Source organism: Astyanax mexicanus, chromosome 2 (genome assembly GCF_023375975.1).
Source record: "Astyanax mexicanus isolate ESR-SI-001 chromosome 2, AstMex3_surface, whole genome shotgun sequence".
Taxonomy (NCBI): Eukaryota; Metazoa; Chordata; class Actinopteri; order Characiformes; family Acestrorhamphidae; genus Astyanax; species Astyanax mexicanus.
The window spans coordinates 6,936,158-6,954,202 of NC_064409.1; the positions used below are offsets into that span (position 1 = coordinate 6,936,158).

General features: G+C 36.1%; 2 protein-coding genes across 14 annotated transcripts in view; both read right to left on the bottom strand.

Annotated features, from left to right (window-relative positions):
• Nucleotides 1-2,279, bottom strand: part of mical3b (microtubule associated monooxygenase, calponin and LIM domain containing 3b) — a 48,774-nt gene extending 46,495 nt beyond the window's left edge. For 2 of the 13 annotated variants that reach the window (XM_049473248.1, XM_049473247.1), the window contains exon 1: nucleotides 2,026-2,275. The gene's annotated coding sequence lies outside the window, so the exon portion shown is untranslated. Of the gene's footprint in view, nucleotides 1-2,025 lie in introns of all 13 variants that reach the window. The other 11 variants (XM_049473253.1, XM_049473251.1, XM_022671851.2 and 8 more) reach the window with 9 other exon arrangements.
• Nucleotides 2,280-3,612: 1,333 nt separating this feature from the next.
• Nucleotides 3,613-17,090, bottom strand: svopl (SVOP-like). The gene is made up of 16 exons (XM_049473256.1): nucleotides 16,872-17,090; nucleotides 15,082-15,291; nucleotides 13,967-14,058; nucleotides 13,705-13,803; nucleotides 13,519-13,590; nucleotides 11,716-11,840; nucleotides 11,453-11,516; nucleotides 11,222-11,347; nucleotides 9,703-9,831; nucleotides 9,504-9,577; nucleotides 6,880-7,076; nucleotides 6,156-6,267; nucleotides 5,776-5,857; nucleotides 4,882-4,971; nucleotides 4,663-4,776; nucleotides 3,613-3,699 (listed from the first exon to the last, which is right to left on the bottom strand). The coding sequence occupies exons 2-16, from the start codon at nucleotides 15,251-15,253 to the stop codon at nucleotides 3,688-3,690; spliced, it is 1,560 nt and encodes a 519-aa protein (XP_049329213.1). The 5' UTR covers nucleotides 15,254-15,291; nucleotides 16,872-17,090; the 3' UTR covers nucleotides 3,613-3,687.
• Nucleotides 17,091-18,045: the final 955 nt, after the last annotated feature.

Sequence of the window (18,045 nt, forward strand, 5' to 3'; positions counted from 1 at the left end):
CAACAGTGGAAACGGAGGAGCTACTGAATGCGATGTCATGTGACCAAGAAAGCCAAAAATGCTGGTCACTGGTCCTCCTGTTTTTCAAATGCAGTCCAGACGCAGGAGTTTTATCACTGAGTAGAAGTGTGAAATATTTCCACATACGTCCCCCTGAGAAACTAATGCCGTCCGGATAGGGCTATAGAATGCTTTACCACCCAAAGTGGACAGCACTGTTCGAGGCAATGTCTTTTGTAAAGTATTGTTGGTACATATGTGACACTGAGAATGGAGGAATGCTAAATACCCATGCATACATTTATTAATTCAACGTTCCATTCATCTGGCACCCACTATCAGGCCTTACTCCAACACTAATCAGTCACTTTGCCATGGGTATTGCTGGCCCGATTTTAGCCTCACTCACAAAATAATACCTCACAGCTTACAGTAAATGCAGATGTGAACTTTCTCAAGCCATTCCCTGGTGCACACTTCATGATGACAAGCTGCTATTCCATATAATTTTTTGAGGCATCAATATGTGATTATGGGTATGTTTTCCTAAATTTTACAGTAAAGTAGCATTTTGTAGCAAATGGCATTTTGAGCTCCCGCTGAAGGGCAAGCTTTTCACGTGCATTTTTGGACAAGCTGAGAAACACAAAAGCAGCAACTGAAGTGAAAGAAGCATTTCACCTCTTTCTGAAGGAGAACAGTAATATTACAGGATTTTACACACATTAATGAATATGCACGGTATATGCAGAGCTACACAGGTCTTGTGAGTGTTGTCACACAACTACACCTCACCACACTACACCAAGTTATACAGCGCAGGCAATGACAGAAATTATTTGTTTTATTACAGTGATATTCATCAGTGGTGTGTTACAATGATTTTGAAGCTGTTATTTTAAGGTAAAATGATTAATAATGTTGCTCTAAATCAGGGGTTGGCAATAGGCTTGTAACATCAGGCGCGTGAGGTTGTTTGAACTTAATGAGTGACAATGAAAAAAAAAAAACAGATGAAATGCTTCTCTGGTGAGCTTTTGTTTACATTCCTTTCCTGTCTCTCGCACTTGGTGTGACTTTAGTTTCCGCCGTTCTTGGGCTCCCTATCTCCTTATGAGGGCGTTTTTTCCCAGCTTTGTCCTATATCACTAGCCAGGGCAGTGGTAGCACATTGAGACCCTGACGACATGGGTTCGAACGGTGAGTTTATTTATTTATTTTTTGCTTTATTCTTTCTTCTTACTTCCTTTGAGGTCAACTGTTCTGCAATTGGGTTCAACAACCCTCTGGGCTGAAGAGCCACAACTTTGTAGCCCTCCATCCCATTACACTTCATTTTTCAAAACAGATTTTTTTTTTGTGGCCTGCCATGTAGTGACTTGGAAAATATCTGGCCTGCGGCCAAACTTAATTGCCAACCCCCGATGTTAAAGAATACTTGTACAGTATATCTCAGGTCCAACAGCTCTTCTACTCTTTTTCCTGCATGTGACTGACAGCATGCCATCTCCAAGAACAGATTAGAGTGGAAGAGGCTTGTTCTGCAGAGCAGGGATGGATCACTGAGCCTTCCAATCAGCTATATGGACATTTCACAAACTGATGAGAGTGCAAGAAACTCCCCCCACCCTCCTTTCACCCAACAAATATACAGTATTTACAGTATTTACACATATACACACACAGTGCTCAATATGGGCAGACCCATACAATTAATTCATTGATTTACATTCATTCATTCTGATCTACAGTCTTTCATTTCTAAACAAATACAAGTAACCTGTAACAAAATTATGTCAAATAGGCAGCGATCACATGAGCAGCACTCCTCCAGTATACAGAACAATGTGCCTTGTTCAGAGCCGAGCAGCACCACACACACACACAAGCAACAGACCCCACACATAACCACACAGGGTTATATACACACACACACACACACATGCACAAACCCATAAAACCAAAACAGATAAACATACCCATACAGTAAATTGCCCTAAACATTATAGCAGTCATCATACTCACTCACTGCTGGCTCCCTGCAGTAAACACACACTGCTGACATCCCATCTCTCTCTGGCAGATGGCCAGGCGGGTCTCTCTCTGCTCCTACAGCCAGGTTTACTCCACTGCCATGCAGGAGAACTGCAGTGCAGAAACTAGGACTGCTCCTTCTGTCACTCACACGCATGCACACACACACACAGACACACTGTCCTCCTTCGCTCTCATTGGCAAGGTCAGGAGAAGGATCTGCCAGGCACACACTGACTCCTCCTACACAGCAAGCACCTGCTGACTCCAGCAGCAGCAGCACTCACGCACGCATGTGCACACACACACACACACACTCTCACACACACACACACACACACACATCCCTATTGTTTAAGAGTGCACCTCCAACAAAACCTTCAAAGTCAATTTATTCTGCTTTGCATTTTACCGGTTTATCATGTGGAGCAGAATGATATACAAAACTGACCAATAGAACAAGTCTGAAATCACCAAAACATATTGTATATAAGATATAAGAAGTTCTTCATGCAATACAAGCCAAACATCCAATTAGGTGATGAAAAAAAAGAATGAAAAAAAGAGACCACACTCAAAAATGGCGAGTCTTTGATTTTACCCAATTCAAACAGAAAATTATGGAATATAATTAAAAATCAAAAAGAAGATGGATGATCACAAGATGAACTGCTTGAATTGCTTTTGCACCATAAGTGGCTTAAAGTTATCCAAAAGCAGTGTGTAAGACTGGTGGAGGAGAACATGATGCCAAGATGCATAAAAACTGTAATTAAAAATCAGATATTTATTCCTGAACCAATATTAATTTTAAAATTTTAAAACATGAACTTGTTTTCTTTGCATTATTTGAAATCTAAAAACATCTTAAAATCTAAAAGCATTTTTATTGTATTTCAGCCATTTCTCACTTTCTGTAAATGAATGCTCTAAAAGACAATATTTTTTTATTTGAAATTTGGGTGAAATGTTGTACGTAGTTTATAAAATAAAACAACAATGTTCATTTTACTTAAATATATACCTATAAATAGCAAAAATCTGAGAAACTGATTCAGAAACTGAAGTGGTCTCTTAATTCTTTCCAGAGCTGTATATAATGGGTTGATTTCCCAGACAGGGATTAATCTTAATTGTAGATTATATAGACTGTATTTTCCTTTCAATTGAAAATTGGAAAAATGCTCCTAAATGGTTTTAAATTCATTAAACATTATCAGTTTGCACATCATTATTAGTAGACTTTTTTGCAGCAGACTTGTTCTATCAACAGTCAGTGAAATGAGGTTAAATACAGGGCAGCCCACCCCTTTCTTACACCTGCACTGACCCTGTAATAAGATTAAGAGGTGAGAGGAGGGGGAGGGAAGGAGGGAGGGAGAAAAAGAGCAACAGAGCAATCAGCTCTTATTAAACTGCAGTGGATGTGTTTTGGCCTGATCACAAGATGAAGTTCTGCTACAGTGTAGTGTAGTACAACAGTATAATGTCTCCATCTGGTGGAGAATATATGTCACTTACAGGCAGCATGATTTTGACCTGTCTCCTATTTCAATAAAAGACAATTCCACACCAGGATTTTGTAAAACAAGTCTAGGTTTAATGAAATTAACAAAGTGAAAAAGTCGTTTAATCTTCTTCCGCAGGTCTGCATCATTCATTTTGCTGCAAAAGAGCAATAAAGTGTGTGACTGCATTGAATGTATGCATGAAACATAAATCAGGTAAAAAACAGAGAATGACAGCATTGAACTATTATGGCAATATATTAACATAAGAGCATGTGATCTTAAAATGATTAGTTAAATCTTTTTTTTGTTTGTTTTCTTAGTTTTCTTAGGACTTTGTTAATGTTTTACCTCAGTTCCCCCCCAAAAAACAATGATAACTTGTATCACAGACCCTTAATAATATGCTTTCAGTACTCTGTCCTTCGTTATATGTTTATAAGTGATTTTAAATTTGGTTTTAACAATCAGAAATTGGTCTGGATTCTTATTGGTTAAAACTAGGGCTGCATGATATTGGAAAAAAATTACACTGCAAATGTTTGTTTTCAACTATATATATATATTGTGATATTAAACAATGCAGGGCTCATGACGTCACCAGCCCTCCAGATTCAGCGCCGAGCACTCAAAATCCGAGGAAAACAGCGAAACAACAGTAATCGGCCCTTTAATCAGACATTTAAATGGCTTTTAAAGAGGTAAATAAGAGTGTTTGTTTTTCTGGGATTAAAAGCGTGAATTCAGCTGTAACTGGAAATATCTGCACTGCAAAACTGTGCTGTACTGAAGTGCACAGCTTTCAACACGTGCGTTTACAAGCACATGCCCAACCATGTGGATGGAGGCCATGCAGTTACAGCCATTTCTCATTTTCTGCAAATAAATGCTCTAAATGACAATACATTTATTTGGAATTTCGGAGAAATGTTGTCTGTAGTTTCTAGAATAAAGCAACAATGTTTATTTTACTCAAATATATACCCAAAAATAGCAAGATCAGAGAAGCTGATTCAAAAACTAACGTTGTCTCTTATTTTTTTCCAGAGCTGTACAAAAAGAAAGGCTTTTGAAAGACAGAAACACAAACAGACACATCATTAGGAAATAAACAGTTTACCAATAAAGCTCGTCCTCTGGTCTCAATGGGTAAAAGGGCAGTTCCGACAGCACAGAGACAGCATGCCAGAGAGAATGGAGACAGGGCTAGCAGCACAGACTTGGACATTAAAACCTGACAAACACAAACCACACACAAGTACAGTTAACTCAGATGAACACTTTCAAACTAGCCGAATTAAATTTACAGTACATGACAACACAAAACTGACAACAGCACCTGGGCTATAAATGGTGCGATCATCCCCCCGATACGACTGAACGACGTGCAGAAGCCCATTCCTAAAGAGCGTACTGAGGTAGGGTAGACCTAGAACAACAAGCCAGAGCAAAACCACACTTATCTTAGCTATTTCTTTATGCTTTATATTACTTTTAATACAGTATACACATTGTAACATTATGCACACAAAAATCTAATGAACCTACACATACTTCATACACTGCCTGAGCAAAAAAAAAGTCGCCTCGCCACCTGGATTTAAGTAAGTAAATGATTGTGAGGTTGGTTGGTTGATGCTGCAGTTGGTCTGCAGGTTTAGGTTCAGCAACAGTATGCGCTGAAAGAATGAGGTCAGCTGACTACCTGAATATACTGAATATAGACCAGGTTATTCCATCAATGGATTTTAATATTTTTTTCTTCCCTGATGGCACAGCCATATTCCAAGACGACAATGTCAGGATTCATGGGTCTGGAATTGTGAAAGAGTTCAGGGAGCATGAGATCATCATTTTCACACATGGATTGAGAGAGAGTTCACCACAGAGTCCAGTTCTTAACCTCACTGAGAATCTTTGGGATGTGCTGGATGGAGAAGTGCTGCTTTGTGCCGTGGTCAGACTCTACCATCATCAATGCTGCTGCAAGATCTTGGTGAAAAATTAATCCAGCAACACTGGATTAAAATAAATCTTGTGACATTGCAGAAGCTTATTGAAACAATGTCACAGTGAATGCGTAAAGCCATCAAAGCTAAAGGCTTCAACCAAATATTAGAGTGTGTGACCTTTTTTTTGGCCAGTCAGTTTATAATGGAAGCTGGCTGCAGTCCAAAAATGTGACTCTGTAAATAATTATTCTTAAATGAAATTGAACTGGCTTGTGGCTCACCTCTGCAGTGTAAATATAAACCACATTAAAATTCATTGAGACCAGCGAGCGGAGCAGAAAGAGCAGCACCGTGAAACCAAACCTGTAATAGAAAAAAAAAACATTACAACAGTGCAACAGAAGAGGGCAGTACAGTAGTTGGGCTTCTGTTAATATCTGTGGAAAAGGTGTATTATAATGAAAGTGCCACATTCATATAAGCAAATACAGCCAAACATTACTGATAAATGCTTAAAAACAGATTTAAAGATTTAATTAGAGAGTGCATTAGATTTGCTATTCGTGCTCGTCATCCAGGTAAACCATCAAGCATACCTTATGCTGGCTTAACCATGATGCTGTGTGAGGTATTTGGTGAATTAAAGGGTGTGTATACTCACATAGTAGTACAGACATTAACCAGCATGAAGAAAACTGCAGAGAGAAGCAGCAGAATGATCATGCTTAACTTCCGGCCCACCACATTCAACAAGCCGATGTTCAGAGGAATTACTGCAGAGAAAACCAGAAGAATAGAGAGAATAATTATAAAAATAATTATACCATTTCACCCCTGCACATATATTAACTAGGAATAATAAAAGAATGAATTGTCTAAATCAATGATGATTATCTGTTTAAAATCACATTTTATGATGTTCTCTGAATGAAGACTGATAAAAAAATAGGGCTTCTATTACTAGTATGGTATTTTAGTCATTTTCAGTGTAACTGTGTCATATTTTGCTAAAATGAAGAGTCATGTTGCACTTTTTTTAACTTTATAGATCATGCATTATTTTTTGTATATTAACTCAACCCCAATTTCCTCCCAGGCTACTCCACTAGCAATTACAATAATGATAATAAGATATAAGTCATAGTGGTCATATCATTGGTATCATCAGAGCCAAAAGAAAACAGAAAACATTATCATTACTATTATTAGAAAAAGTGAGTAACGTTTTGCCCAGTTATAATGTTATTAAATGTTCTACTCTGTGAGTACACTTCAAATACGTTGTAGAGAGAAAAAATGGTCCTGTTCATTTTACACATAACTTTAATAGCATTTTTAATGTGGCAAGACATCCTGCAAAGTTATTAAATTGAGAGTGAACTCACGTGCCACCTCTCCCAGACAGCTGATGAGAAGGGTCTGGTAGTCGGCCATGTTGAAGGGGATGCAGTAGCACAGCGCCTCCTCCTGGTTGTGTTTGATGCCGTGCTCTGCATCAGCATCCACCACACACAGCAGGTTCTTCTCCAGCAGCTCTGAACTGCTCAGAACTGAGCCGTAATAAGTGAAGGAGGCCACAAACCTGCAGAGAGTCAGCGAGGAGTAAAGGAGTGAGAGTCAGTCTAGTAGAAAGTGTACTGTAGCGCTGACTGGAGATCGATTCAGACAGACTTTTCACAGCAGTGCTGGTGGAAGCTGTGATTTAGCTGTGATCTGTGGTTGGATTAGAAAGTGTTGGGTAGGAAAAACCTACCAGTGTGCCCAAAGTTATGCTTACTAGGCAAGAGAGATTTAATAAAAGACAGTTTGAATTTTGACCTTTTGATCACAGGTTTAATTACTGCATCAAGAATAAGTTCAAAACACTGGAAATCAACCAAGTTAAAGGAGTGAAAGGAATGGTTGAATTTAATGATAGAAAGTTTGAATGAGTTAATTAATTAATTAATTAATTAACTAATAATAATAATACTTATTATTTTTGTTATTATTATTATTATTATTATATATGTGTTTTTATTATTATGATTATGATTATGATTATGATTATGATTATTATTATTATTATTATTATTATTATTATTATTATTATTATACTTTAGTTCCTTGTGACATCTGATTCTATGGATATGCTGACAAATATACTTATGCCTCTGAATCCTAAATTTATTTTTTTTTTCAAAATGTACCTGTTGATTTGTCCTGTGTCTGTTGTAAAATGTATGAAGGAAGTTTGTTATAAAAAACTTCAATTACAAAAAAGAAGTGTTTTCACACCTTTAGTGTTCAGTCTTAGAAGAGCTTTTTCCAACTTTAATACACGCAATAATGTTGATGTCTGGAAAATGGGGATTCCAGTCCACTGAGCTGAGAACAGCAGCAGTTCCAGCAGTTTCTGTTTCATTTGATTTGTGCTTGTTAAACAATTAATTAAATTTTGTTTGACCCACTGTTGTCCCAGCCCCGGGTAAAACAGAGATTCTGACTGTAAGTTTAATTAAGATAAATATTTCTATTGGTTCTCCTGTGGACTTTGACACAGTACCTGTAAAATCTCAGGCTGTTGACATATATTATTAAGTCTCAGCACACAATAAAATGTCCCAGTACAGCGAAAAAGTAAAATGTAGAAGTCAATATGGATCGAATGAATAAAGAGTATGAATAAAAGGTTCTGTCTCCATATCCATGCTAAAATCAGCATTAGTGAACCTTTAAAAGATTTTATTAGTAAGTATGTGTTAAATATGTCATTAGCAGAGATGCATAGTAAAAAAGTAGAACTTCTACTACTTCACTACTGTACTTAATTACTAAAATGCTGTATCTGTATTTACTGAAGTATTATTTTTACTTCACTACTGTACTTAAGTACTAAAATACTGTATCTGTATCTACTGGAGTATTATTTTTACTAACCTACTGTACTTAAGTACTAAAATACTGTATCTGTATCTGCTGGAGTATTATTTTTACTTCACTACTGTACTTAAGTACTAAAATACTGTATCTGTATCTGCTGGAGTATTATTTTTACTTCACTACTGTACTTAAGTACTAAAATGCTGTATCTACTGGAGTATTATTTTTGCTTTACTACAGTACTAAAGTACTGAAATACTATATCTGTATCTACTGGAGTATTATTTTACTTCACTACTGTACTTAAGTACTAAAATACTGTATCTGTATCTACTGGAGTATTATTTTTTTTTTACTTCACTACTGTATTTATGTACTAAAATACTGTATCTTTTTCTACTGGAGCATTATTTTTGCTTTACTACTGTACTTAAGTACCAAAATACTTTATCTGTTTTCAACTGGAGTTTTTTTTTTACTTTACTACTGTACTAAAGTACTAAAATTCTGTATCTTTATCTACTGGAGTATTATTTTTACTTCACTACTGTACTTAAGTACCAAAATCCTATATCTGTATGTACTGGAGTATTATTTTTACTTCACTACTGTATTTCTGTACTAAAATACTTTATCTGTTCTCTACTGGAGTATTTTTTTTACTTTACTACTGTACTTAAGTACTAAAATACTGTATCTACTGGAGTATTATTGTAACTTCACTGCTGTATTTACGTACTAAAATATTTTATCTGTTCTCTACTGGAGTATTTTTTTTTACTTTACTACAGTACTTAAGTACCAAAATACTTTATCTGTTTTCAACTGGAGTATTATTTTTACTTTACTCCTGTACTAAAGTACTAAAATTCTGTATCTTTATCTACTGGAGTATTATTTTTACTTCACTACTGTATTTCTGTACTAAAATACTTTATCTGTTCTCTTCTGGAATATTATTTTTACTTTTCTACTGTACTTAAGTACTAAAATATGTGAGTACATTTTACCCAAGTTTGGGTCTCTAATACTTATTGTGTGAAAATTATACATACGGTAGACATAATTTTTTTTTCATAAAATAGCAAATTTATGGACCACTACAGAGCACACATACAGGAATAAGAGAGTGTGTGTTATACATTACCATGAATACCACAGCAGCAGAGAGGTTCTCCTGAAGGTTGGACTGATTAGGGTCAACGCATTTCCTCTCTCTTCCTGGAAACACAACACAGCCACATACAAGCCACTGAATATGTAGGAGTTTCAGTGTGTTTATGCATGTGTGTATGTGTGTGTGTATGTATGTATATATATATATATATATAAAAGAGCTAACACACCACTATAGGTTCCCGTAGCTCCCCCTCTGGCAAACTGGCTCCATTCATCTTAGCGATCCATTTCAATGTGGCAACAGCACCTTCTACATTCCCCGCTGAGACCTGGAACCTCACTGATTCAGGGATAAACTAAAAAAGGAAATAACCAACGTTAGAATGAGAGAAAGAAAGAACAACTTAGGCTTCTAATTATTGATCAGTTGGTGTTATCTACTCCTTAACATCGATTGGCAGCTCAAATGTAAACGCAAGAGTGAGAGAGCTAAACTATATTTCTGAAATCCTGCAGGGGATGTGATTAGAAGACCACAGAAATAGCTCAGTGAGACTTTACTCTAACAGCACTGTGTTCAGGAAGACTCAGAAGAGTATAATTAAAGATCCTTCCCACTCTCTTTCCTCAGAGCTTGACCTGCTTCCTTCTGGTCGATGCCAGAAAAGAGCCAAGAGGAAAATCCAGTACACAGTGATGAAAAAGCCCAGCAATCCTGCTGACCTCAATACACTCGTATACACTGGCACAACACACACACACACTTATACACTTCCACACTTGTCACTGCTGTGGTGAGAATGGTCCACCCCCAAAAATAACTTCTGGGCCAAGTTTCCCAAAGCATCTTAGTTTTAAGATCATCTTTACTGGTAGAGAGAGTGTTCACAGTGACGCTCGCTCTACTTTTTAAGATTTATCTTTGTGCTGGATGTTTTTTGGGAAACCCAGCTCTGGTCAGGGATGTTTTATACATGTTTAATACTGTCCTGGTCATTATTAACTTTATGCACTTCATGTACAATCTTATTAGCTAAATTAGGTCATTACAAAGTCTCATTTCATTGTTTTGTAAGGATGACAGGATTTTGATTTCTTACTCATGAAAATTAATGACATGCAAACGCCTTGCCTCTGATTGGCTAACAAAACTTTTTAAATAAATTTATTTCTAAAATTTCCCCATTTTCTCCCAGCCAATTACCCAACCCACTCATTAGGACTCCCCCTATCACTAGTGATGCCCCAACACACCAGGAGGTGCACTAGCACTATACAATCAGAAATCAGCCACTGCCGAGTTGCATCACAGTTCACCTGAAGGAAACTCAGCGTAGCGACTCAGTTTCTATACATCAGCTCACAGACACCCTGTGCTGATCGACATCACCCTTTGGAGTGATGAGGGGAAAGAGCCCCATCTACCCACTCAGTGAGAGCAAGGCCAATTGAGCTCCTTCAGGGCTCTGGTAGCTGATGACAAGCTGCATGAACAGGATTCAAACATTCTCCTGATCATAGTGGCAGCGCTTTAGACAAGATTATATTGCAGAGGTTTTAATTTAGCTGTATATTAATTAATATAATGAAGCAGCATGGAAAGTATAAATAAGTTTAAGAAATGCATTTTTTTTATTTGCATTTTCTATTCTCTCTTAGCTTTTTTTTTTGGTTGTACAGTACAATAATCAATAATAATTCTATGAACAGATTCAGATATTCCAAAATCCACCAGCGTGGCTTCACCTGGAACAGTCCAATCAGTATGAGGCTTGGGATGATGGAGAACCGGATCATCCACCGCCAGCCCAGAGTGGGCACCACGGTCATTCCAAGAATGATGATGAGTAACGATCCCACCATCCAGAAGATCTAACAACAGTTAAGAAAGAGCAATAGGTCAACACACGCAGAATAACAGCAGAATTACAGAAAGATTCTACCACTATTATATCAGCCCACTGAATCCTCACTCACTGAGGCGAGCGGCAGCAGGAACGCTCTGTGTTTGGCAGGAATGAACTCAGTCTTCAGCACAAACCTTTAAAGACAGAGATTAGATGAATCACAGCCTGCCTCAGACATCTATGACACATCAAGATACGCAGTTCTGGTCTGTTCAAGGCCAGTGGAAGACAGTTAAAGACAGTGAGGGATAGAAATGATTTCATAATAGGTTACAATGTGCCTGAGTGAGTGCGTGCGTGTGTGCGTGTGTGTGTGTGTTTGTGTGTGTATACCCTTGTGATGTGGCTGCTACTCCACAGCCCACCATGCTGCGCAGGAAAATAAACCAACCGTAGGATGGCGCGAATGACGTGAGCAGAGAGAAATACGCTGCCCACACAAAGCCTCCAAACACCACCTGCACACACACACACACACCCACACACACACACACACACACACACACACACACATACACATACACATACACACAAACACACACAATACGCCCATAACTAAATAGACAAAAACTTCAGCATCATCAGATACCATGTTTGGAAATGAGTTAATGCAGTTCCTTTAGAAACAATTACACTACAATACACCACTGCTAACAATTTGTTACTGTAACGAATTGTCACATAAAGTGAAAGATTAAATATTCTTTTCAATGCAAAATTCATGTATTATTTAATGTTTCACCAGTTTAGAGAGATATAAGGTCAAGAGTGTCATATAAACCTTTGGGCACCCCAACAGATTTAAGCTCTCAGATCATTTTTTACCAAGACATTTCCCCATTGGCAAAACACCCATGGGCTCTTCTAAGCAGCTGCCTAGTACTATAGTAGAAGTGTTTTACATTTACATTTACATTGGTAATCTGTATTTGGCAGATGCCCTTATCCAGAGCGACTTACAAAAGTGCTTCGTTTTTTTTGGTTTTAAAACGCCCATAGCTAGTTAGTAGAGACTAGGATCAAGAGATACATTAAGCTTTGACAATATTTAGAACCCTATGAGATTTTTTTTGAAGATTAGTTTAGGAACTTGATTGCTGATTTTGTGTTCAAATTACTTAGACTGATTAAGACAATTATTCCTTAAATAAGCTAAATAATCTAACACTTATACAATGCTTAGTAAGATTTATAAGAAAGTCTTATCAGAGAAGACTAATATTTTTTGCCTTAAAATTAGGAAAATTTACCTTATAAGATTTAGTTTTATAGTGCACTTGGCTAATATAAACATTTTAAAGATACTTGCTTTATGGACATAAGGAGTTGGGGGAAAGAGCTGGGGTAAATGGGACTGTTAAATCCAAGAATATGTGGAGAACTAAGCTTTGTGATTGGTTAACCCTCCCAAACAAACATGAAGGCCATGCCTGGCCTAGACCACAACTATGTATGTGTGTTTGTGAATGTATGTATTGTATGTATGAGGCTGTGTGTTTTGTTTTGTGTTCTCCTGTACATGATACTTTGTTACTGATACATGTTACTGTGTTATTGCAAAAAACGAAATAAAAACAATCAGATACTGGCTAAAGGGGTCGCTGCTTCTGGCACTAAAGGCAATTCAAGGGGCCCAAAAGTTTTATTTCAGTACTTTATCCTTTTTTATTATTTTAAATGTGAAAAACAAACAAATTAAATAATGTTACATGTCACTGTATATCCATAGTTTTAGCAAATGCTACTTTATGTTAAAGGTCTCATTCCACCATTTGTTCATTCATTTTAAAATGTCTTGTTGTGGTCTCAAATATGAATGAATAAATGCCATGTAAGCCATTTTTTTCAAGTGCTCAGAGATTTATATTTAGCCCTGCTTTATTTCACTGAATTAGAAGAATCTGGAGAAAGACGGGATTTAGTATAGTATAGTATAGGATTTAGTATATTATATTACTATAGCATTTCACAAAGAACAAGAAAAAGTGGATTTTAGCAGAATGAGACCTTTAATGGCCTCTAGATAATTAACTTAAAGATAGTATTGCACAGTGTAATTGAAATTTTTGATGGTGTAGATGAGTGTGTGACTGTGGAAAGTGATGGTAAATGATGGTAAGTAAAGACTTTTCTGACCTTCCAGCGGCCGTATTTGTCTGCTACGTATCCACACAGCACCCCACATATCATAAAGCCAAGAAACACCATCTAAAACACAAACACACACACACACACCATATACAAAAATATATATAATGAACTGTGTCTACAGTATACATGAGTGCTAAAGGATCCTGAAGCCTGATTAGTCGATAATCTCACCGTGGAGACCAGGGCCACCTGCCAATCCTCCAGACGCCACTCACACCGAATCTCAGGAGAAACCACAGCCAACAACATGATCTCCATCGCCTCTACAATCTGTACCACACACACACAGACACACACACACATATACTAAACTGATAGCAAGTGTTACAGGAAATATACAGGAGGACTAAAACACATCACACAATATTTAATCAGTGATTTAACACTCGCAAAATCACATACAAAAGCACATCCAATAAATCCTATATCTTACATTAGCGCTGCCCATAATAATGAACAGCAGAACGTGAAAGCGTCCGAAGCCGATGCTTTCCACCGCCTCCTCCACACTGTAGCATTTCTGATCTGAGAGAACAGAGAGAACAGGGACACAGCAGAGAACAGCAGAGGTCACCGGGAGTTACAGTTTACAGAGTTACAGTTTCTCGTGTCTGGAAGACATTTTTCTATTATGCCCCTCTATTCATCAAATGTTTATCCCATTTTCTCCCCAATTCATAAAGGATAATTACCCAACCCACACATCCCCCTATCACTAGTGATGCCCCAACACACCAGGAGGGTGAAGACTAGCACATGCCTCCTCCGACACATGGCTAAAACAAAAAGAAAGAAAGAAAAAAGAAAGTCTTTTCCATGTCATATGCTACTTTACAACATGTGTAATAATGCCCTGCTAAGTACAGTTAAGCCACTGACCTAGAGTCTGGTCTTAGAGTCTCTGTAAAATAAGAAATTCACCGGAGATCCTATGTAAACCTATGTAAACACACAGAGGTGGGAAGTCCAGGTCCAGAAAGTAAAAATCCAACCCTAAATTACTAATTACTAGGTAATCCATATAACACTGATGTGATATTCGCACAAATAATACAGGAACAAACTGCCATGCTGTTCCTAGTGCTGTTATTTGGCTCCTATCTGACAAGACAATATCGCTGCCCTGCTTCAGCTCTGCCTGTGGGCAGTCCAAAGCCAAGGTGGGCTGGGCCATGAATACTAATTCACTGGTTGACCTAGACACGGTGCTTTTCCTCATCGACTCGTTTTACTGATTATTTTCTTTAACTAACTACTGCAGACAATGGAGGTTGAGGAACAGTTTTATGTGCATCATGCATATACAACTCAGAGAGACCTACTGTACTTTACAAAGAACGAGAAAACTGGATTTTAGTTTAGGGACACCTTTAATTTCTACTCAATATATTAGTGCATTTCATTAAAATGTATGATTAAAAAGAGAAGAACAGCTAATAACACATTTTAAAGAATTCAAATTTCTCATCAGGTTCTTATTTAGAAAGGAACTTTTATTTTACTGGAGTCTGTGGGTGATAGTTACTCTATCCAGTTCATCATACTCACTTTGTCCACCTGTGGCTTTGCTGGGTGATGCATTTCTCCAGCTCTCCTGCTGCTGCTGCTCCTGCTGCTGCTGGGGCTGCTGCACCTCCTCCTCCTCCTCCAACTCCACCTCCTGCAGCTGGATGGCATTCACCAGCTGAGTCTTCATAGAGCTTCTGCCTCCTTCTGTCATCTCTCTCTCTCTCACCTTCTCCTCATACACACAAAGACCTGAGTGAAAACATGAACAGGTGGGAAGTTTTAAATCTGTTCATTTCTCCTCTCCTTTATTGTTGTTATGTTTCCTCTTTCGAGCTGTCCTGAGCGGAAAAAGAAGATTAAAGTAATTATTATTAGCATTATTATGCTATAGTGCACTACAGTGTTCTTGTAGCCACATTATTATTAATCAGTATATTTAAAGAGTGATGAAATGCAACAACTTTTTTGTACTTATTATACTTTAATTGTATAAAAATAATAAACAATTCCTACTTAAATTGCGCTAATTGTACTTAACTGTACTAAAATGGAACTATTTTAAATATACTTAAGTAACATTTAAACATACTGCTTCATGTATGTAACCCCGTATTTAAAATATGCTCACAGTAAAATTAAAATACATTTAATGATTATTACAACTGTATCACTACTATACACTAAGTATATTAGAAATGTACTAAAAATCAATGTTAAATATACTGTATATTTAAATTATTGTACGAATATGCTTCTTGTTGCTGTCTTTTGTAAGTAGCACACTTCTAGTATACTTTGTTGGTATAAAATATATTTTAATAAACTGTACTACAATTTTAGCTAGTTACAAATTTACTTTTAATTTTATAAATGTAGTAATTTAATTTACTTTCTAAAAAGTTACATCATACATTACATCTTAAGTGAACTACTGTAATAGTTGTTTTTAACATGCTTTGCTAAAAATTGACAAAAGTATATTTGGAAATAAGCATTTTAGAAGTGTATTGAATTATATTAAACTAAAAGTGTACTTTATAGTAGTCTAATTATTTAAAATACACTATATTGTACTTTTTAAAAAGTATGATCAAAGTTTACTTTCAAACATTTGATTAAATCATATAATATTAATCTACTTATTACTAATATATTTTAATTAAGTACATAAATCTGTTAGTATATTTACAGCCTACTTACACATTTTTCAATATGTTTTAAGTACAATTAAGTATTTTCTTTTCATCCAACGAAGTATACTAGGAGTGTGCTACTTATAAAAGACAAGAACAAGAAACATATTTGTACTCTAATGTAAATAGATCACATATATTTACCATCAATTCTTAGTACATTCTTAATATACCTGGTGTATAATAAATAGTGATACAGTTGTGATACTCATTAATCATATTATAATTTTACTGTAAGCATATTTAAAATATATGGGGTCACATACATGACGTAGTTTAAATGTTTAAATGTTACTTATGTATATTTAGAATAGTTCAATTTTAGTACAGTTAAGTACACTTAGAACAATTTAAGTAAAATCTTTTGTACTTTTTTTATACAATTTAAGTAATTTTTTTTTACTTTTTTATACAATTTAAGTATAATAAGTACAGAAACAGTTGTTTCATTTTAGCACTCTTTAAATATATTGATTAATAATGTGGCTACAAGAACACTTTAGTGCACTATAGCATAATAATGTTTAGTTATCTCCAGCTCCGTCTATCAGCAGCTTTAATCACCAACCAAAGCACTCCAATCACTGATATACAAAAATATATATCACCTATATATCACACAGCCACAAAACCCACCTTCTTCAATCAGCTGTAAAACAAGACCAGGCTGTCTTTAGATGTGTCCAAAAATCCCGGTTTAGATTCATCTTCCTTCACCCATTCCTTTCAAAACAGAGTACGGTGTACCTGCCAACAGGTGAGCCGCGTCACTGAGCTGCAGGTGGAGGCTGGGCTTGGGTTTAAAGGGCCAGACATGGAGTTTTTCAGCAGGATCCGGTTACTGTAGCTCTTTGTTGTGGAACTAAAAGCTCAGGGCTGGGCTGAGTTGTGGTAGTGGAGGGGGTGGGGGTGGGGGTGGGGGTGGAGGTGGAGGTGGTGGTGAGGAATTAGGTGACTACTGGTGGAGTGAAGCTGTAAAACAGGTTATTTAAGTTCTTTAAGTGCCGCTTATTTATTTCCCTGTCTGTCCAGCTTTTCCACTACTGACTAGAGTATCTGTGAATTTTATTATTCAGATTTAAAAAGGCCCTTGGTTTTGGTTTTGTGTTTTAAATATTTTCTTTAATTAGAGAACATAAAAAGCCAAACTCTGCGTGTTTACTGTGGAGGCTACATACATGGCTAACTATAGCTGTTCCCGTCTGAAGTAATACATTGTCATGATTTTGTATTTTCTTGTTAGATTTAATGAGTGGTAGCTATAGGTCTTTGGTATTTTTGTAATGTAATCTGGAGTTTTAAATGCATTTTACCTGACTTGATTTAAAAAAAATGATTAATTTAGCGTTTAAGAGAATATATGTTAGAGTATATATTAAAATAATTAATATGTTATTTTAATTAATATATTAAAATAATAAAAACGTGTTAAAGGAATAACCACAATAAAGTAGTGCTTTCTTCTTTTTATAATAATAATAATAATAATAATAATAATAATAATAATAATAATAATAATAATAATAATAATAATAATAATAATGTTTTATAGTTGGTCCTCGATAAATTCAGTTCACGTGTGAAAATATATTCTGAAAAATAAAAAACTTCATAAAAATTAACATTATTGAAATAATAATAATAATAATTGAAATAATTATAAACATAAAAGCTAAAAAAACCTGCATGTATTCTGTGGACAATGCATTCCCTTGTGAAAAGGAAGCATACTTAAAAGCATTAAAAGTATGTTTAAATGTTTAAAATTAGGTTAAGAATACTAAAAGTAAATTGTAAATGTAATATACTT

Coding starts and splice junctions, on each gene's coding strand:
- svopl (XM_049473256.1), bottom strand. CDS start 15,253: ATGACAGAAGGAGGCAGAAGCTCTATGAAGACTCAGCTGGTGAATGCC. Junction 7,077..9,503: donor CTGCTGCTGTGGTATTCATG/GTAATGTATAAC, acceptor GACTCTCTGCAG/GTTTGTGGCCTCCTTCACTT. Junction 5,858..6,155: donor GTTAATGTCTGTACTACTAT/GTGAGTATACAC, acceptor TTTCTATTACAG/GTTTGGTTTCACGGTGCTGC.